The sequence below is a fragment of the Portunus trituberculatus genome, chromosome 23 (genome assembly GCF_017591435.1).
Source record: "Portunus trituberculatus isolate SZX2019 chromosome 23, ASM1759143v1, whole genome shotgun sequence".
Classification (NCBI taxonomy): Eukaryota; Metazoa; Arthropoda; class Malacostraca; order Decapoda; family Portunidae; genus Portunus; species Portunus trituberculatus.
This window is the reverse complement of record NC_059277.1, coordinates 15,132,612-15,155,323: the sequence shown is the minus strand read 5'-3', so window position 1 is coordinate 15,155,323 and position 22,712 is coordinate 15,132,612. Positions and strand designations below refer to the sequence as shown.

The 22,712-nt window shown below is 39.4% G+C and overlaps 1 protein-coding gene across 6 annotated transcripts in view; it reads right to left on the bottom strand.

Annotated features, from left to right (window-relative positions):
- Positions 1-22,712, bottom strand: part of LOC123507947 (protein disabled-like) — a 78,230-nt gene that overhangs the window by 24,121 nt on the left and 31,397 nt on the right. For all 6 annotated transcript variants that reach the window (XM_045261306.1, XM_045261303.1, XM_045261305.1 and 3 more), the window contains 2 exons: positions 8,900-9,129; positions 5,398-5,571 (listed from right to left, as the gene is read on the bottom strand). In XM_045261306.1, the coding sequence (XP_045117241.1) occupies positions 5,398-5,571; positions 8,900-9,129 (404 nt within the window). The remainder of the gene's footprint in view (positions 1-5,397; positions 5,572-8,899; positions 9,130-22,712) is intronic.

Sequence of the window (22,712 nt, the reverse complement as noted above, 5' to 3'; positions counted from 1 at the left end):
ACATTCCTCTTTTTGTTTTATGACTCTGCACAGTTTCGCTTCATCCGCAAACAGATTTATGTAGCTGTTCACTCCCTCTGGCATGTCGTTTATATATATGAGAAAAAGTATTGGCACCAATACTGACCCCTGTGGCACTCCACTGTCTACTGCTCTCCACTTGGACTTCATATCTTTAACTACAGTCCTTATTTCTCTCCCCCTCAAATAATTTTCCATCCATCTCAATGTGCTTCCTTTTAAGCCACCCATCTCCTCTAACTTTCATAGTAATCTTTCATGTGGCACTTTATCTAATGCCTTTTTAAAATCTAAATAAAGACAGTCAATCCATCCCTCTCTATCTTGTACTTTATCAACTATTCTAAAGTAGAAACTCAATAAATTTGTTACACACGACCGACATTTTCTAAAACCAAATTGGCTATTTGATCATTTGTTGTCTTCAAGAAACTCAATCCACTGTTTCTTTATTACTCTTTCACACATCTTGCATATTACACTAGTTAGTGATACTAGTGTGTGTGTGTGTGTGTGTGTGTGTGTGTGTGTGTGTGTGTGTGTGTGTGTGTGTGTGTGTGTGTGTGTGTGTGTGTGTGTGTGTGTGTGTGTATTTACCTAGTTGTATTTACCTAGTTGTAGTTTTACAGGGCCTGGGCTTTATGCTCGTGTGGTCCCGTCTCCATATCTACACTTATCCAATTTTTCTTTAAAACTATGCACACTCTTTGCTGACACCACTTCCTCACTCAAACTGTTCCAAGTCTCAACACATCTTTGCAGGAAACTAAATTTTTTAACATCTCTCAGACATCGTCCCTTCCTTAGTTTCTTACTATGCGATCTTGTGCTTCTAAAGTCATATTCTTCTCTCAGGATCAGTTTCTCATTATCCACTTCATCCATTCCATTAATCAATTTATAAACTTGTATCAGATCCCCTCTCTCTCTTCTCTGCTCCAAGGTTGGTAGATCCATTGCCTTTAGTCTCTCCTCATATGCCATCCCTTTAAATTCTGGAACCATTCTTGTAGCCATTTTTGTAGTCTCTAATTTTCTTATGTGTTTCTTTTATGGGAGTCCACACAACTCCTGCATATTCCAATCTAGGTCTTATTTTAGTACTTATCAATTTCTTCATCATTTCCTTGTCCATATAGTGAAATGCTACTCCAATATTCCTTAGCAAATTATCGTCTCTCTGAAAATTCTATCAATATGGCTTACCAGTTGATTATTTTCTTCCATTGTCACTCCCAAGTCCTTTTCCTTTTTTACTTTTTCTAGTTCTACTCCATCTCCCATCTTATAGATTCCCACTGGTCGTCTTTCACTTTTTCCCATTTCCATGACATGGCTTTTGTCCACATTGAATTCCATCTCCCATTTTTTGCTCCATTTCCAGATCTTGTTTAAGTCTTCCTGTAGTATTTCACAATCCTCTTTTGTTTAATGACTCTGCACAGTTTCGCATCGTCCGCAAACAGATTTATGTAGCTGTTCACTCCCTCTGGCATGTCATTTATATATACGAGAAAAAGTATTGGTGCCAATACTGACCCCTGTGGCACTCCGCTGTCTACTGTTCTCCACTTGGACTTCATATCTTTAACTATCGTCCTTATTTCTCTCCCCCTTAAGTAATTCTTCATCCATCTCAATGTGCTTCCTTTTAAGCCACCCTTCTCCTCTAACTTCCATAGTAATCTTTCATGTGGCACTTTATCAAAAGCCTTTTTTAGATCTAAATAAATACAGTCAACCCATCCTCTCTCTCTTGTACTTTATCAACTATTCTAGAGTAGAAACTCAATAAATTTGTCACACATGACCGACCTTTTCTAAAACCAAATTGGCTATTTGATAATATTTTGTTGTCTTCAAGAAACTCAATCCATTGCTTCTTTATTACTTTTTCACACATCTTGCATATTACACTAGTTAGTGATACCGGTCTGTTATTTAAAGGTTCTTCCTTCCTTCCGCTCTTATATATGGGAACCACCTCAGCTCTTTTCCACTCCACTGGCACTGTTCCATTTTCTATTGAGCATTTTATGATGTTGTATATTGGACTTGCTAGTTCTTCCCTACATTCTTTCAGTATTCTGCCTGAGACTTCATCCGGTCCCATTGCCTTTCCCTCATCCAATTCCGTCATCAACTTTTTTATTTCAAGCTTGGTTACTTTAATAGACTTATAGACAGTCTCTCTATTACCCTGTGGTCTTTCAAATTTGGATTTGTGTGTGTGTGTGTTCAGAATAATAGTGAAATAAAAATGACAAAATATTCATTCTTATCATCTTATGTAAGTATAAAATGTTTTCAAAATATGTTACAGAAAATATTCTACTGTTGAAACTTTCATGAAGGTTAATACAAAAGAAGACATTAAATTTTTAGTTTTAGAAAATGAATGAACTTTCTCATCTGGAGCAAAGGGGACACCACAGAACACATGAAACCAAACAATAGTTGAATAAAACTACAAAGTGTTCTGGTAATCCCTCACTCTTAATAATACATAAAAAAAAGTCAGTATTCAAATTCAAACAAATGCAGTCAAACATTCAACACTTCACTAAGATACACTTCACCACAACCTGCACCTGTTAAGTCCAGCAACACACCTCAGGGTTAATCACACACACACATCACAAACTCATCCCTGTAGCCAGAGTGAGATGCAAATATAAAGACACTTAAGTGGGACAGGTTTGAGAATTCCCAACCCAGCATGTTCTCACTTCATACCTAACCAGGACTACACAATTTTATATGTTGGTTATTCAGCATTTAAAATCACCTTCAAATAAGGTAAAACAAAGCTATGTAATGTTGTATATGCATCAAACTTTTACATCAGTAACAATGATTTCAGTATGGAAAGGAATCCACAACATGTGACAAAAGTGTGTTACTCCACGACTTTGTCACACCTACACTCAAGGTCGCCAGGTGACCCTCAAAACCCTCCAGCTCCCTAGCTTGGGTGGGGAACAGACAACAATGCCAGATAAAGGATTCTCACATTTGTCCCACCTTAAGTGTCTTCATATGGGCATTCCACCATAGCCAATCCCGTCAATCACTTCTACAAACCACAAATTTCACTTACAGAAGTTAATTTGGTATGGTCAGTTGTACTCAAGCCACACAAACACTACAGAAACCTTTCCTGTGTGGCATGTCATCACTCATCCTGATCAGTGGTTGAGTAATGTTCCACATTAACCTCCACTATCTGACTTTTTTTTTTTAGGCTTAAATCCTTCCAGTATTCAGAAACACTTCACTCTCACCACAACTATTTATCAAGGTCACAGAGATAATTAGCTGGATTAATAGTGCAGAAGTCTCAATAATCTGTCACTAGAACCATAAAATCACCCTTACAAACCTTATATCACTTCATCCATAGCCTTTTGAAAGAAGTGATGTGCCCAACAGTGTTTCAGAATATAGTCTCTATTCCAGTGACCTGCTCAGAACCTGTCAGTTATTAGGTACTGTAGGGAGACTGTCAGTACCACTATGGGCTTATGACTGAGGGGAAAGCACAAAGCAGTGGAAGTGAGTATTGCATGTTACTCTATTTCTGGTAATGCCTGAAGACAACATCCTTAAGGTTTGTACTCAGGATGGGATGAAAAGTAAGAGATTTAAGTAGAAAGTTAGATTTTAAAGAAGATTCTGAAAAAAAAATTGGTACTTGAACAGAGTGGTAGATGAGTGGAACAGACTTAGTAATCAGGTTATAAGTGTAGTCTGATAAATTTAGATTAAAAGAAGTTAGGAAAACATTTATTCTTAGAGTGGTATATAACTATATGGAATCAGTAATAGGAGAGTAAGTGTAAGCTAAAGTGGAAGTTTTAAGAGATTAGACATTCAGTATTTATGGATAGAGATGACAAGTGGATGTACTCATAGACATGTATGTATCATATAGAGATTATCATATATACAAATCTGTCTTGTTTTTTTGCAGTTTATGTTCCTACACATACTAAATTCACACCTGTTTAATTCTTCTGATCCTAATAATTTTTTGGTGGAGAGTAGCAGACTAACAGTTTTTCATTTCATCTTTTTACCCTTGTTGGTCTATGATATATAAAAAAAAATAACTGATTCCTGTACTCATTTTTTTTTTTTTTTTTTTTACCCTTCATTGGTTTTTGATACATGAAAAAAGGAGAATTAAGCTCTGAAAAAAAGTGACCTCATCTCAACTTGTCTCTTAGCTGATCATATTATTGATGCCTGCCACTGCCGCTGCCGCCACTGCCACCACCACCACCACCACCACCACCACCACCACCACCACCACCACCACCTCACAAGTACAGCTGCCAGACAACACCAAAGCAAATTACTAAAAAAGAAGCAGTTTTTAGTCAGCTTTATTGATGCTTAGAAAAAAGGTTGCCACCACCACCATCATCACCATAATCACCACCACCACCACCACAACCACCACAGCTGCCACAGCTGCATCTCACACCTGAAGACATACAACCAAATTTCATAAACGCTTTTTTCAAAGGCTACAAAGATGATCAGTGTTTCTCCTGTGAATAATGTATGAATAATGTTAATTTGCCACTAGAATCACAGAAACGACCTTAAAAAAACCTGAACAACCCCAACAAGAGCCTTTTGAAAGTAGCAGAGGTGTGGCAGAGATGTGTTTCAGATATATAGGCTGTAATGACAACACAAAGCAGGTTCCAATCAGGGTGTTGTTCATGCTACCTGGAGGTGCACAGCAGAGGCCAGGTGGGTGCTCATCCTTCTTACATGCAAGTCACCCTCGCTCAGTCAACCGTCACCTATCAACACCATGACAGGATTGTTCCAAAAGCCAGATTTCAATGTAGTTTTTATCATGGTCAATAGTTTATCTACTTTCCATTTCAAAGAAGTTGCAGGGAAAGGTAATGTTGAGGCATAACAGACAAGACCCACATTCATAAGACCATGGTTAGCTGATTTGTTTTATCTGTTTTCCATTTCCCTTCATGCTCAAGTGGTGGTCAGCCCTTCTCATCTCCTTTACCTTGATTTTCACGCAGAATACAGGGAAAGATAATGTGGTAGGACAGTCCAGACCCTGAATCACAAGTAACCATGACTTGAGTGGCTACTGGGAAACTTAAGACAGTATCTAACCACTGAAACAAAAACACTGCCAGAATGTTCTGTGGAAAACAACCAAACACTGAAGGAAATGAATCGGAACTCAAAACACTGAACAAAATACACCTAAAAAAATAAATAAATAAATAAAAAAAAATTTAAAAGGAAGTCAAACACAGCTCACTGCATGACTGAAAAATAAAAGTTACAGTACAGAACAATACACAAATGATTCTGCCATGCATGCCTCACCTGGAACAGATCGCGCATGGCAATCACCACCTGGCTGGCCGCCTTCTCACTCTTGATGCCGAAGAACTTGTGGCCTGAGTCCGGGGAGCCAAAGATATAACCAAAGGCCCGAGTGTCCGTCATGTCCTGGGCCATGAAGGAAATCTTGTGGACCGGGTGGTGGTAGAGGCAGTCCTGCAAGGCACACACTGGTTCACTGGTTGGCCATACTCAAGGTGGCACACTGATGAGGTTCAGTTCATAGGTACTTGAGCAATGAAGTTGTAAGGAAAACAGGAGAGAGGAAGTTTTACAAGTACAGTATAAGTTTTTAAGACCTTTTGGACAGCATGAATGAAAAAGTTTTTGATGTATGTATTAGTTTTTAGAAGTTTCGTCCTATTTTCTTTTGAGAACATCATATTCAATGAGATTTTTTCCTTTGTCTCTTGTCCCCTTGCCTAGACTCTTATACATACATGTAAAAATAAATAAATAAATGCTATACTAGAAAATCAAGAGTAATGGAAAGCTACATAAATTACATATATTTACAGATAGTAACTGGAGCCAACCACATAATAATAAAATGAATTAATCCATCACCATCACTCAGCAGACACTTGCCAGCAGAGCAAGACAAACAAAGAGCAAAAGAGCATCTGTTATGTTACTCTAATTCTAACCATGACTATACAGTATTTCTATTGGGGAAGCCCACAGACCCTCACTGACTGCCCTTACATGATTGAGTACTGAGTTAATATTAAGAATTCAAGACAAGACAACAAACGAAAATGAATGTTAGATGTTAAATTAATTCTAATCAAAACTGTATCTCTATATGGGAGGCCCACAGACCCTCACTGACTGCCCTTGTACGAGTAAGTAGAGTGTTAACCACTTCACTGCTGATCTTCCTTTATTTTCTATGATAGCACTGAAAAAATTGTTTCCATTGAGATGAAAAGTAAAAAAGGGAGTAGATGGATTAATATGGTCTTTTCTGAGCCATTTAGCAATTCAAGAGACTGCAGCACATAAATAACCATATAAAAAAAGGTCATAGGTGGCAGATTTAAGAAAATATTTAATTTGTAATGAAAGTAAACATGAAAATTGTAGAAAAAAAAACTGAGAATGAAAGTGGATGAAGTGTGTTACTAATTCTACTTATAAGTGTATTTCTGTAGAGGAGGATGATAGACTAAGTGACCCTCCCTGTATGAGTAAGAAGCTTTCCTCTCGCTAGGATAAAAATTAGAGACAAAGGATGTAATTTCTTTTCACTTCATTGCAGAGGTGCATGCAATGGTGGATGTGTTACATAATGTATACGGAAAAGCCAGTTCTTTCTTAGCCCTTAACAGAGAGAGAGAGAGAGAGAGAGAGAGAGAGAGAGAGAGAGAGAGAGAGAGAGAGAGAGAGAGAGAGAGAGAGAGAGAGAGAGAGAGAGAGAGAGAGAGAGAGAGAGAGAGAGAGAGAGAATGGAAGGTAAATTTTATCATTTCTACACCACAAAATATCTGAAAATCAAGTATATATATAACAAAAGGTGTCTTAGAAAATATGAAACAACCCCAGCAACTCACACACACACACACACACACACACACACACACACACACACACACACACACACACACACACACACACACACGACGGGTCAATATGAGCTTGCTTCCCTCCAGTAAACTACAACTAGGTAAACACACACACACACACACACACACACACACACACACACACACACACACACACACACACACACACACACACACACGCTCGACTCACAATCGAGAGGGCCGGGTTCGAGTCCCGGAAAGCAGTGAGGCAAATGGGCAAGCCTCTTAATGTGTGACCCCTGTTCACCTAGCAGTAAATAGGTACAGGATGTAACTCGAGGGGTTGTGGCCTTGCTTTCTTGGTGTGTGTTGTGTGTTGATGTGCTCTCAGTCCTACCCGAAGATCGGTCTATGAGCTCTGAGCTCACTCTGTAATGGGGAAGACTGGCTGGGTGACCAGCAGGTGACCGAGGAGGTGAATTACACACACACACACACACACACACACACACACACACACACACACACACACACACACACACACACACACACACACACATTTGAGGGGGAGAGAAATAAGGACGGTAGTTAAATATATGAAGTCCAAGTGGAGAGCAGTAGAAAGCGGAGTGCCACAGGGGTCAGTATTGGCACCAATACTTTTCCTCATTTATATTAACGACATGCCAGGAGTGAACAGCTACATAAATCTGTTTGCAGATGATGTGAAACTGTGCAGAGTTATAAAGCAAAAGGAGGTTTGTGAAATACTGCAAGAAGACCTAAATAAGATCTGGGAATGGAGTAAGAAGTGGGAAATGGAATGCAATATGAACAAAAGCCATGTCATGGAAATGGGAAAGAGTGAAAGACAACCCGTGGGAATCTATAAGATGGGAGATGGAGTAGAACTGGAGAAAGTAAAAAAAGAAAAGGACTTAGGAGTGATGATGAAAGAAAACAATCAACCGGCAAGCCATATTGATAGAATTTTTAGAGAAACATATAATTTGCTAAGGAATATTGGAGTAGCATTTCACTACATGGACAAAGAAATGATGAAGAAATTGATAAGTACTATAATAAGACCCAGATTGGAATATGCAGGAGTAGTGTGGACCCCTCATAAAAAGAAACACATAAGGAAGTTGGAGAAACTACGAAAAATGGCTACAAGAATGGTTCCAGAATTTGAAGGGATGACATATGAGGAGAGACTAAAGGCTATGGATCTACCAACCCTGGAACAAAGAAGGGAGAGAGGAGATCTGATACAAGTTTATAAATTGATCAATGGAATGGACCAAGTGGATAATGAGAAACTGATCCTGAGAGAAGAATATGACATCCGAAGCACAAGATCACATAGTAAAAGGCTGAGAAAAGGAAGATGTCTGAGAGATGTTAAAAAATATAGTTTCCTGCAAAGATGTATTGAGACGTGGAACAGTTTAAATGAAGTAGTGTCTGCAACGAGTGTGCATACTTTTAAAGTAAGATTGGATAAGTGTAGATATGGAGACGGGGCCACACGAGCATAAAGCCCAGGCCCTGTAAAACTACAACTAGGTAAATACAACTACATAAAATACACACATCATCTTCCCTGACCTAATACAAACACAGCTTAAGAGAAAATAAATGAAAGAAATGTAAAGGTAAAAAAGAAATAAAACTAACCAAACACAAAAAAAAACATGAGAATGGAAGGCAAACTTTGTTATTTCTATACCATAAAATCTCTAACAAATTTATCAAAAGTATCTAAGAAAAAAAGGAACAACCCCAGCACCTCCTCACTCACAGACCATAAAATCCAACATGTCAACCTCACAAACTCACACCATCTTCCCTAACCCAATACAAACACATCTTAAGAAAAAATAAATGAGAGAAAAATAAAAGGTACAAAACTCAAATAAAACTAACCCAACACACCAACACTGCCCAGTACTCACACTGGATCTCTCGTCCCTGAGCCTGATCCCGTCCATGGCCACGTTAATGATTATCCTCTGCTTGTGTTCCCCGGCAGCTCGCACGGCCATCTTGAGCTCAGCGAGGGCCTCCTGACACATCCTGTCTCCCCGCGCCTCTGACACCTCCAGCACACCGATCAGCTTGCCCTTGAAACTGAGGCCCTCCACGAATCTTTGAGGGTCATTTTTCTCCACTCCAGTCTGCCGCTCTGAAAAAAAAAGGGGTGGTGAGGGAGATGGTTGTGGTGAGGGTGTGGTGAGTCATTGCTAAGTGAAGGTGCAGGTGTTATCAAATATATGGAGTAATTACAAAGTTCTGCAGTTTGCTCTTCTCCACTTGTCTGCCACTCTGCAAGGAAGGGGTAGTGAGGGAGGTGGTTGTTGTGAGGATGTGGTGAGTCATTGCTAAGTGAAGGTGAAGGTGTTAATTAATACAAGGAACAATAATAAACTTCCACAGGGCATTCTTCTCCACTCCAGTCTGCTGCTCTGCAAGGAAGGAGTGTTGATGGTGTGGTGAGTCCTTTCTTTTCTTATTTTTTTTTTTTTCCACGTGAGACAGAATATCAGCCAAGGGCAACAAAAATTGTGATAAAAAAGGCCCACTGAAGTGCCCGTCTCCAAGAAAGTTGGTGTAGTTAGAAGGCGATTCCCAGGATGGTACAGGAGTCACAATTTTTAAGTCAAGACTATATGTGTAGTTAGATGCATGTAGTTTTGCATGAGGGAAGAAAGTGGTCTTTAGGGGGCAATTACTAACTGAAGGTGTAGCTGTTAATAAATAGACGAAGTAATTATAAACTTCTACAGGGTATTCATCTCCACTTCAGTCTGCCACTTTGAAAGGAAGGGGCGGGGGGGGGTGTTGGTGAAGGTGGCTGTGGTGGTGAGGGTGGTGGTGTTGAGGGTGTGGTGTGAGTGAGTGGCATTTGAAGGTGGTGGAAGCTAGTGAGTAAAAATGAGGAGCCTCTGTTAGTAATTCTTCTTCACCCAAGTCTGTCGGTGTGCAAGGAAGGGGCAGTGAGGGGTGTGGTCATGTTAAGTGAGGGTGTGGCAGGAATGAAGGCAACAACTGAAGGTGGTGTTAATATATAAAGTGTGTTCTCTCTCTCTCTCTCTCTCTCTCTCTCTCTCTCTCTCTCTCTCTCTCTCACATACACACAAGCAACACAATGCCACACTTCCAGAAACATTCAACATATCTATAAGAACATTACATCTAATCATAAATGTGTATCTTTTCACTTTGACATTTTACCAAAGAAGAGAAATGTACCTTGCTGAAGACCACAGGTAACACAATAAAGCCACACCTGCATGAACTGAACTAAATAAACATGAACAGGCAAATTAATTTAAACAAACTCCCAACACCTGCACTTCAACTTCAAACCTCCTCTATATTGCATTACAGCTTCACAACTCCCTCATAGACTGTAACTTGATTGAATGGCTGGATCCTATAAACAACCATAGGAGAGAACAGCATCTGACTGAAGGAGACCAGTGGTTGGATTGAGGAAGGAATGAAGAATTGTATGTTTTAGAATTTAGATAAAGAGAAGCAATGAAGACTGTTGACTGTGTGTGTTCAAGGGACCAACTGGGAGACTAGAGAGAGGACTGAGGAGACCTGAAGATAATATATAGAGGAAGAAAGGTGAACACAAGAGAAGTGATTGTCTACCCTTGTAATAAGTGATTGACTCATAATTTCAAGATATATAGGTAAAGAAAAGCAAACGTCCTTATTGAATTTTTGTATATTACTTCTTTACATTATATTCCTTTAATGAGCTTTTCAGTGGGGCTTTTTTTCATACTTTTTTGCCTGAATCCCTCCAACATAATAGAAAAATATATGAAAGCAAAAAAAAATTACTTTATTAATTTTCAACTCCACAATGTAAGATGAACTAAATATGCAAGGACGAGACTCTGTGCTTATCTTCCTTCTCTCACTAAAACTCTAACCTGTTTTCTTAGGTGCCAGATTCTAAGACACAAGAAAGACAAGAAGAATCTGTTTCTCTTCCTTCTCGTGAAAAGTAATACATTTTTTCACAATCCGAATTCCACGATACAGCAAAGACAGAAACACAAGAATCTGAGCTTGATAAAACTGTCTTTGGTGGCAACAACTTAAAAAGGAAAAGTTGGAAATGCAAACTTTTCTCCTTCTGTGAAAACTAAAATGTTCCACACTTGTATTTTTATCTCAAAATTAGAAAAAAAAAATGTTACCTTGCAAATGATTATTGAATAGCAATAATTTGAGAGACAAAAGTTTTAAAAATAGCAAAGTTTCCTTCTATCAAAAATTTCCCCAGAGCTGTAATGTCTTTCCAAGTCATAACTGGAAATTGCAAAGCCATAACATAAAGTTTAGAAATGATCTCGAGTAGCAATAACAAAAAAATAAGTAAATAAAGATAAAGAAAAATAAATGGATAAAAACACCAAATATTTCCTTTCATCAAAACACACCTTTTGTCCACAACCAAGAATAAAAAAAAAAAAAAAAACAATACTTCTAATACAAACTCCCTTCCAAAACTCAAATCCGCAATTTAAACACACACATTATCTTACTATGACTCAAGCTATTACACACACACACACACACACACACACACACACACACACGTCACAGTTACAAGGCAAGCACATAATGAGGGATAATCTTGGCTCAGGTTACATCGCCCCACTTCAGACAGCAGTACAATTAATAACAACAATGGTGGCAACGTGCATAGTAAGACATTAGGAAGCTTCACTATTTACCTCCCTTACTATTAAGATTTCGTGACGTATTTTGGTATTATGCGCTTCATTTACTTATTCATGCATGTCTCTATTTATTCATCTATTTATCTATTAGTATATTTATCTAGTCCGTCTATCTATCTATCTATCAAACCATCTATCTATCTATCCAATTATCCACAGACCATCACCACAGCTATACCATTTATTTCATTTATTTCTATCCTTGCAAGCACAAAATTATTCTCTCTCTCTCTCTCTCTCTCTCTCTCTCTCTCTCCTTCCTTTCATCCTCCTCCTCCTCCAAATCCTATTGCTGTCTTTCTCCCCTTCACGCGCTTTCTCTCTCTCTCTCTCTCTCTCTCTCTCTCTCTCTCTCTCTCTCTCTCTCACCCAACCGCTGAATCAGATCTATACAGTATCCATTCATAACTAACACCACGACCAACATAACTAGCTACAATGAAGGCAGCGACAGGGAATGACGAAAGACTAATGACGTAATAATGATGACGAAAGCAGCGAGGTAGAATTCTCTCTCTCTCTCTCTCTCTCTCTCTCTCTCTCTCTCTCTCTTGTCCCACAGGAGGTGACGAAGTAAGGTAATACCAGGCGATGCTGTTAGAAAGAGGAGCCTAACCAATGTGTGACGTCAGAGAGAGAGAGAGAGAGAGAGAGAGAGAGAGAGAGAGAGAGAGAGAGAGAGAGAGAGAGAGAGAGAGAGAGAGAGAGTGTGTGTGTGTGTGTGTGTGTGTGTGTGTGTGTGTGTGTGTGTGTGTGTGTGTGTGTGTGTGTGTGTGTGTGTTATAAAAGATACGTATACACTTGCAACTCAAAGAAAAAATAGAAAAAAAAAAGAAAAAAAATGCCGTGCGAGGGAGAGGAAATGTCGACAAATCAGTCTTGTTTAAGTTCATCGTCTTCGTATGTAGTTAGTTGTCTCGTGTATCTAAGCGCTTGTCTTTTCTTGCCTGTCTGTGCATCCGTTTAACGTCATCACCTACTTGAGACGCCCTCCGCCCTCACCTCTCTCTCTCTCTCTCTCTCTCTCTCTCTCTCTCTCTCTCTCTCTCTCTCTCTCGTCGTAAGGGATGGTTTGTAAAGGCCACAGAGATGATTAGTTACGTTGTCATGGGGTGCAGTCATAAATCTGCCATTACCGTGAAAACATCCTTGCAAAACCACTGTTATCCTTCACCACAGCCTCTAAACCTCTTCACTTTTATATTCACCTCTTCAGTACCATGACGCGTTTCCATATTCATATTTTACTCAGCTTCAAAAACTTATGTGTGCGATTAAAATAGTGAAGACTGTGGCCATTAATCTTCTGACCTCCATAGATCCTTCCTAATGTCAATAAAATGGTCTAATCGTACACAAATCTCAAGGTAAAAATGTGTCCTGGTATTGAGGGGATAAAGCAATTAACAGCACTAGAAGCAATATATGAAATAACAATAAGCATCTACACGAAAGTTAGCGATGGAAAAAGAATACACTGAAATTTCTTCCCGGTTCAAAGATTGGATGTCGCTGTAGAACACGTAAAGATGTGTCAGTGAATGGTGATTAAGGGAAGGCGAAGAGGAGAAATGAGGAAGAACCAGTGAAGAAGGCAATGCTGATACCAGTTACGGAGAGGAGTGTGGGTAGACAGAGAATAGGATGGAAAGACGTACTGAAGTGTGACATGAGTAAACTATGACTACAAGAAGAGGACGCAATGAATATAAATAGATAGAAGTTAACTCGAGTGGCTGACTCTACTACACAGTGGGAATAAGGTCGTATGAAGAGGAAGAAGACCCAAGTGACAGTCAAATGGTTAACGATGTACAGCTCTTGTTAAACTATCATGAGAAGCGGGAGAAATATTCTTTGAAAATCTTAACATGTACTAGATCACCAATCAACATTTGGATACAGCGAGAAGGTTCACGAGCCATGAGATGATAAGATTACGCAGAAATACGAGAATGCCCGAATTTTGAAATTCTCTTACGTAAGGGATGTTTGTAAAGGCCACACAGATAAGTGGAGTCTTCACTTTCATTTTTTTTTTTTTTTTTGTCTGTAGTGCAAAATGGACGTTAAACTATTACTATCATCATGAAGACAGCGATGGCAATCCATTGATCTGATTTTCTAGAGCTTGTTAGTTATGCAAATTTTCTTTAAATCATCACCAGAATCATGAAAACATCCTTACAAATCCCAGTAACTTGTAGCAGGCCACCAGGCAGCACTGGCACACAACAAGGAACCTTTAACATAACGAGACAAGACTGTGTGGAATTAAAACTCAGCCAGTCCTTTCAAACTATTTGTTCTTCCAAGCAATGAGTGTTTTCAAAGACAGCAGAGATGATTACTCGAGTTCAGATGAGTGTTACTTCCAGTCTACGGCAGAATAGTTGTTAAATGAGCATTATTATCATGAAACCTCTTCAGTGCTATGAGGCATTTTCATATTAATTTTCCATACTATTTGGCTATTTTATACAGTTTCAGAAACTTATGTAGGGATTAAGATTTTTTTTTTTAAGCAAGAGAGGAAACTGGCCTAGAGTAACAACAATATAAAAAAGAAGGCCCACTGGATTGCCAGTCCTTTAAGGATATTAAGAATTATCCAAAAGATAGGGACAAATATCTTGAAACCTCCCTCTTAAAAGAAGTCAAGTCATAGGAGATGGAAATACTCCCAGTATTTCCACCTTTTTTCAATACTTCAGTAGTGGGAAATGTCCCTGTTATACTGAAGAGGTTAAAGATGTACACTTATTCCTAAGCTGCCACTAAAATAATGTTGTCACACTCATGCAGAGTAGAAAACATCCTTGAAAATCCCATTATTCATCCCCACCCCTTCCCCAAGACTCAAGTGACGATGGGAATCCTTGCTACACTTACAGTACACTACGCTGGCGCCAGCATCACCAACACACCACAGGAAATCCCACTAACTTCCACAAAGGTCTGTCAAAGACGCAAAACTCCTTCTAGCGTAACTTCAATCACGAAGACCGTCTTAAAAAAAAAAATAAACAAATAAAAAAAAAAAAATAAGAATAAAAAAAACATGAATATTCGATAGAGTCTGATTAAAGAAAAGAAGTCTGATTAAAGGAGGAGGAGGAGGAGGAGGAGGAGGAGGAGGAGGAGGAGGAGGAGGAGGAGGAGGAGGAGGAGGAGGAGAAGAAGAAGAAGAAGAAGAAGAAGAAGAAGAAGAAGAAGAAGAAGAAGAAGAAGAAGAAGAAGAAGAAGAAGAAGAAGAAGAAGAAGAAGAAGAAGAAGAAGAAGAAGAAGAAGAAGAAGAAGAAGAAGAAGAAGAAGAAGAAGAAAAAAGATGAAGAAGAAGAAGAAGAAGAAAGTCAGAACCGCTGTTAAAATGTCACTACAATCTTGATAACCTCCACTGACTTCCACTATACCCATTACCACAGGAAAACAATCTTTCTTTCAACATTATTAGAATCTTGAAAACCTCCATTATCTTCCACAACAGCTTATTAAAGAGAAATTTCCCTGTTAAAGAATCAATGTAATCTTGAGAATCTCTATTACATTCCATTAGACCTTGTTAACTCCTTCAATACTGGAACTCATTTTGACCTTGAGATTTGTGTGCGATTAGACCATTTTATCGACATTAAGAAGGGTCTATCGAGGTCAGAAAATTAATAGCTACAGTCTTCACAATTTCACTCCCCCCACACGAGTTTCTGAAGCTGTACGAAATCACCATATAGTAAGCAGAATGAATACGGAAACACGTCATGGTACTGAATGGCTTAAAAAGAGAAATCTACACGTTAAAGCATCGATGTAATCTTGAAAACCTCCCAAACATTCCATTAGAGCTTGTTAACTTCTTTAGTACTGGGACACATTTTGACCTTGAGATTTGTGTACGATTAGACCATTTTATTGACATTAAGAAGGGTCTATGGAAGTCAGAAGATTATTGGCCACAGGCTTCACTATTTCACTCCCCCAGATGAGTTTCTGAAGCTGTATAAAATCACAAATAAGAACATAAGAAAGGAGGGAAGTTGCAAGAGGACGCCAAGCCTATACGAGGCAGTCCCAGTGTGCTTTAATCTACCTAATTCCATCTATCTTCATCATCCATGAATTTATCCAACCTTCTTTTAATGCTCCCTATTGACTCAGCCCTGACTACATAGTAAGCAGAATGAATATGAAAACGCGTCATGGTACTGAAAGGAATAAAAAGACAAACTTCTCAGTTAAGTATCATTATAATAATAAAAAATATATTAACTTTACTGGAGATTGTTAGAGATAAATTTCCCTGTTAAGTATTGTTGGAATTTTGAAAACATTAATTAATTTCCACTGTTAACCCTTTCAATACTGTGGCACATTTTTACCTTGAGATTTGTGCACGATTAGATCATTTTATTTACAATAGGAAGGATCTATGGAGGTCAGAAGATTAATGACCACAGTTTTCACTGTTTTAACACCCCACATGAGTTTCTGAAGCTGTAAAAAATCACCAAATAGTAGGCAGAATGAACATGGTGTCATGGTCATGGTGCTGAAGGAGTTAAAGTATCACATTATGTTGAAAACCTCATTAACTTTTAAGTCTGAAAGAAGGAGAGCTCAGACGGGGAAAGGTTTCAGAATGCAGTCCTTTAGTTTTCTACAAATAAATCAATACAAAGCATTACCGGAAGACACTTAGAAACCCACGATATTTGTATAAATCATGGGACCATCGTGATACAGTGGAACCATGCGTGCTTTGGGGTCCGAGGGGTCTCCAAGCGCACGGGTTCGAATCCTGTCCACGGTCCGAGTGTAGGTTGGGCTTCCTTACTTGGGGCAACGGTTTCCTAGCGGGTGGGCTTTGAGATAGGAGATACCCCAAAAAGTATCCCCTTTAGCCCATAAATTCCCGTGAAAAAAAAAGCCTACATGGTATAAAAAAAAAAAAAAAAAAGAAACACGTAAAAGAAAAATAAAATCCATAAAAATTGAAAAAGAATCATAAATACAAATAAATAAAAATACGAGAAAGAAAACTACAAGACACATTATTAATTCATTCTATTCATTAGTGATCGACCTTATGTATTATTACTACCATCATCGATTTATTTACTACTTTACCATGAAGAAAACGACACATGCCTAGATGGGTAACTTGCCTATCCGTCTGTATGAATCTATGTACGTAAATATGTTTGGGTTTCACTACAACGGAAATGAATGTAGTAAGATGTGTAGCAACGGAAATGAATGTAGTAAGATGTGTAGCAATTGTGTGTGTGTGTGTGTGTGTGTGTGTGTGTGTGTGTGTGTGTGTGTGTGTGTGTGTGTGTGTGTGTGTGTGTGTGTCCCGCTTTTCGTAGTATCCGTAAAAATTTCAAAACTGCATCAGTAGGAACCTTGCACCACCAACCAGAAACGTGGCAGACTCTCTCTCTCTCTCTCTCTCTCTCTCTCTCTCTCTCTCTCTCTCTCTCTCTCTCTCTCTCTCTCTCTCTCTCTCTCTCTCTCTCATTTCTTTTCTCTCATTCCTCGTTTTCTTCCAAGCTTATTGTTCATATTCTCTCTCTCTCTCTCTCTCTCTCTCTCTCTCTCTCTCTCTCTCTCTCTCTCTCTCTCTCTCTCTCTCTCTCTCACTGAAACCATTATCGAATCAAACAAAACATTTCCATTATAATACCAGAGAGAGAGAGAGAGAGAGAGACAATTTGTAACCTAGTATTTAATATCCGACATAAAATCATTTGATACCCGCATCTATATTCCATTATCCCTTCCTCTCTCTCTCTCTCTCTCTCTCTCTCTCTCTCTCTCTCTCTCTGCTACTCTCCTTTCCCTCTCCCATTACTATCCTTCCTCTCCCTCTCCCTCTCTCTCTCTAGTGAAATCAATCCTACAGGTTCCTAGTCGGTAGCGCCCTCCAGCACGCCCCATATCCTACACCGCTCCTCGTATGCCCTTCACTATGTCACACGAATCAAAACAGCTGTATTTGTAAAGGAAATGGACGGGGGGAAGAGAGAGAGAGAGAGAGAGAGAGAGAGAGAGAGAGAGAGAGAGAGAGAGAGAGAGAGAGAGAGAGAGAGGTTCATTTTGCTAGGTCAATCAGAAGGATGGTAAATGAGGGATGATAGTGAAGTAGTGAAGGGTGGAGGTGAAGGGATAGGGGTGTACATGTGAGGGGGGGGGTGAAGGGAAAAGACGTGAAGATGAGTAAAGGATGGTGACGTGATTTGAAGAGAAGAAAAACGAGAGCAGAATGGAAGGGAGAGGAACAGGAATAGGGAAGGGAAGGGAAGGAATGGAAGGGAAGGAAGGGAAGGGAATGAAGGGAGAAGTGTAATGAAGTGAGGTGAGGAGAGAACACACATCAGGAAACATTTACCTACCTATACTCTACTGAATAATATTGAAAGTGTATACTTGAAAAAAAGTGGATAAAAACCTTGCTATCTGTGGTAGTAGTAGTAGTAGTAGTAGTAGTAGTAGTAGTAGTAGTAGTAGTAGTAGTAGTAGTAGTAGTAGCAAAATCTGTTTAAGGACACTTGAGAAATAAAATCACACCACTGCTAAAAACAGTACATTTTCTCCCATCATGGAAAACAAATCACATAAATAAATAAATAAATATATAAACAAATAAAAAAAATTAATAATAACAAAATCAGCACAAGGCGTAGTAAACTGAGAGAGAGAGAGAGAGAGAGAGAGAGAGAGAGAGAGAGAGAGAGAGAGAGAGAGAGAGAGAGAGAGAGAGAGAGAGAGAGAGAGTTGCTAACTTTCTGCTTTTTTTTTTTTGCATCCAACTTATCAATAACAACTTCGGAAACTAATCTCGTCAGGAAATACTACAATGTGAGGTCTGATTACACACACACACACACACACACACACACACACACACACACACACACACACACACAGAGCTCATAGACCGAAGATCGGTCTATGAGCTCTGAGCTCGCTCCATAATGGGGAAAACTGGCTGGGTGACCAGCAGGCGACCGAGGAGGTGAATTATATACAATAAGGCTAGTTTCAAAGGCTCCAGAGATTATTTTCTTTCTAATAATTAGGATATATGTGTGTGTGTGTGTGTGTGTGTGTGTGTGTGTGTGTGTGTGTGTGTGTGTGTGTGTGTGTGTGTGTAATTCACTGTTTGATCTGCTGCAGTCTCTGACAAGACAGCCATACGTTACCCTACGGAACGAGCTCAGAGCTCATTATTTCCGATCTTCGGATAGGCCTGAGACCAGGCACACACCACACACCGGAACAACAAGGTCACAACTCCTCGATTTACATCCCGTACCTACTCACTGCTAGGTGAACAGGAGCTACACGTGAAAGGAGACACACCCAAATATCTCCACCCGGCCGGGGAATCGAACCCCGGTCCTCTGGCTTGAAGCCAGCGCTCTAACCACTGAGCTGTGTGTGTGTGTGTGTGTGTGTGTGTGTGTGTGTGTGTGTGTGTGTGTGTGTGTGTGTGTGTGTGTGTGTGTGTGTATCATAAGTGGGAGGGGAATCGACCAAGAGGATAAAAGAAAATGTGATAAAAAGAAGAAAAAAAAAATGGTCCACGGAGTTCAAGTTAGAGAAAGGTGGAAATACAGAATCAGGCAAGGAGTTCCAGAGTTTACTACAGGAAGGAATGAAAGAAATGACAATTGAACTAAAATCACGAAGACAGTACTGGAAACCTTAGAAAAAAAAAAAAAAAGGTCACCTAGAACAGAATCGTAACCCCTTCAGTACTAACGCATTTTTACCACGAGTTTTGAATATAATTAGACGATTTTATTTACACTAGCAAGGGTTTATGGAGGTCAGAAGGTTAATTGTCCTGAATCCTTACTATTCTAACCCCACATGAGATTCTGAAGCTGTATTAAATAGCCTAATAGTAACTTGACCATGAATTTTGAGTATGATAGACGATTTTATTTACACTAGCAAGGGTTTATGGAGGTCAGAAGGTTAATTGTTCAGAATCCTTGCTATTTTAACCCCCACATGAGATTCTGAAGCTGTATTAAATAGCCTAATAGTAACTTGAATAAATATGAAGACGTGGCATGGTACTGAAGGGCTTAATATGTTTTACCAGAGCCTGTTTAAAAGTTGTATAGATAATCTCTTCCAAATAACACTAAAAAATCTGAACAACTTTCCCAAGAGAGTGGTACAGGTAGACAAGGAGTTAAAATGTTTATCAATACTGAGCTGAACGCGATCCTGACCTACGTGAGTGTATGCAGAACAGGAACTTTTGGTGGTAGGAATGTGCAGTACAAAGGAATGTGTGTGTGTGTGTGTGTGTGTGTGTGTGTGTGTGTGTGTGTGTGTGTGTGTGTGTGTGTGTGTGTGTGTGTGTGTGTGTGTGTGTGTGTGTGTGTGTGTGTTATATACCCCTCTGTTATCACGTTATTCATAGATCATTAACCTCTCTCTCTCTCTCTCTCTCTCTCTCTCTCTCTCTCTCTCTCTCTCTCTCTCTCTCAAATCAATCCGTTTGCTACCCATTGAATAATTTCCTGCATATACTCCATAACTCTTCCTCACTTTCAACAATTAGATCATTTCTCACTAAATTTATCTAACATAATGCATACCCTTCCCCCTGTGTGTGTGTGTGTGTGTGTGTGTGTGTGTGTGTGTGTGTGTGTGTGTGTGTGTGTGTGTGTGTGTGTGTGTGGCCATTTTATCACCGGCTAACACGCTGACAGCTCTGTGGCTGGCGTGTCATGGGGTGACTGATAAGCTGGCAGACTTTTCCTGCTGCCTTCGTGCTGTTCTTTCCTCAGCGTGGCCAGACTGCGGGGAACAAAGGAAGCAACTCTGACCGCCTGACGGGGTTATGACGTCGACCACCGCACGTTACAACACAATGGTTGGGAGGCGTGGTAGATATGCACGAGTGATAGTGGTAGAGACTAGTGGTGGAAATAAGTGATAGTGGTATAGAGGTAAGTGGTAGAAACGAGTAGTAGTGGTAGATGAGCTAAAAGTAAGTGATAGTGGTAGAGACGGGTGGTAGTAGTGGTAAAAATGAGACAGAAACAAGTGGCAGTGGTGAAAATGAGAGAGAAACAACAAGTGGTAGTAGTAGAAAAGTGTGACATAAGTAAAAATGAGAGATGAAAATAAGTTATAGTGGTAAAAATGAGAGATGAAAACAAGTGGTAGTGGTAGAAATGAGACACAAACAAGTGGCAGTGGTGAAAATGAGAGAAACAACAAGTGGTAGTAGTAGAAAAGTGTGACATAAGTAGAAGTAAAAATGAGAGATAAAAACCAAGTGGTGGTGATAAAAATGAGACACAAACAAGTGATAGTGGTAGAAATGAGCGATAGAAATAAGTGAAAATGATAAAAATAAGAGATAGAACTGGTAGTGGAAGAAATGAGAGATAGAAACCATGGATAGTGGTAGAAATGAAAGATAGAAATAAGTGGAAAAGATAGAAATGGGAGATAGAAGTGGTAGTGGTAGAAATGAGACAAAAACGAATGACAGTGGTAGAAATGAGAGAGAGAGAGAGAGAGAGAGAGAGAGAGAGAGAGAGAGAGAGAGAGAGAGAGAGAGAGAGAGAGAGAGAGAGAGAGAGAGAGAGAGAGAGAGAGAGAGAGAGAGAGAGAGAGAGAGAGAAGCAAGTAGTAGATGTAGAAACGAGTGAGACATGCTTCCTTTGGGGTCCGAGGGATCTCCAAGCGCACGGGTTCGAATCCTGTCCACGGTCCGAGTGTAGGTTGGGCTTCCTCACTCGGGGCAACGGTTTCCTAGCGGGTGGTCTTTGAGATAGGAGGTACCCTAAAAAAAATCCCCTTTAGCCCATAAATTCCTGTGAAAAGACCCCATGGTATAAATGGTATAAATAAAACATTACAGACGCAAATGAAAACGAACAGCATCAGTAAAAAAGTATAAACAAGTAACAGAATAGAAAAAAATGTTAGGCATCTTGGTAAATACTATTAAATAATGACCTTTTATACATTCACTTATCTATTTTCTCTTTTTTCCTGATGCAAGAGTGTGTTCTGGTCACGAGCAGGAAGAAAAGAACCCTGAAAGAAGCCCATCCCTGGAGAACCATAAAGACGAATACCCAAAGTTACGATAAGTGGAGGAACAAATAAATAAACACATAAATACAAATAGCAAAATAAAAATGAGGATAATGATAATAAAAAAAACCGTGACCTTAGAACCTCACCAAACAAACCCACACACACACACTCTCTCTCTCTCTCTCTCTCTCTCTCTCTCTCTCTCTCTCTCTCTCTCTCTTTCTCCCCTTGTCCATTTCCGGAGCAGTATTGACCTGACCAGAATCACGTGACCCAGCGCGCCCTTTAGATAAGCATGACCCTTCGCAAAACAGATAACACGCCCTTGCAATCACCAACACAGGAAAAAAACAACAACTAAATCAAGAGCCCTTAACTGAATCTGCAACACAAACCAGCAACACACATTAAAAAACACAAAGAAACGATTGAATGAAGAATTTTTTAACTGAGTCTGGTGTCCGTATTCAGAAACGCTTTGCTCTCCCACAACTATTTTTCAAGGCCACTGAGATGATTAGCGGGTTTTCAAGAGTGTTTTTCCAGTTAGTAATGTAGAAATCTTGTTACTCTGCCTCTAAAACGTAAAAACACCTTCAAAAAGTATAGAAATCTTATCACTCTGCCTCTAGAACCGTAAAAACATCTTCAAAAACTCAGGTAAATTTAAATAAAGCCTTTTGAAGTAGCGGAAGTGAAGCACAAATAAAGTTTAAGAATACGAGCTTGAAACACAAATCAGTAACACATAGACCGAAACACATAAAAAGGCGATTGAACGAAGAACTCTCAACTGAATCTGCAACACAACCCAGAACACTCACACAGAAAAAAAAATAATAAGACTCTTTAACTGAATACGCATCACAAGAAGTAACACTAATACCAAAACACAAAAAATATCAAAGTAAGAACCTCTCGACTG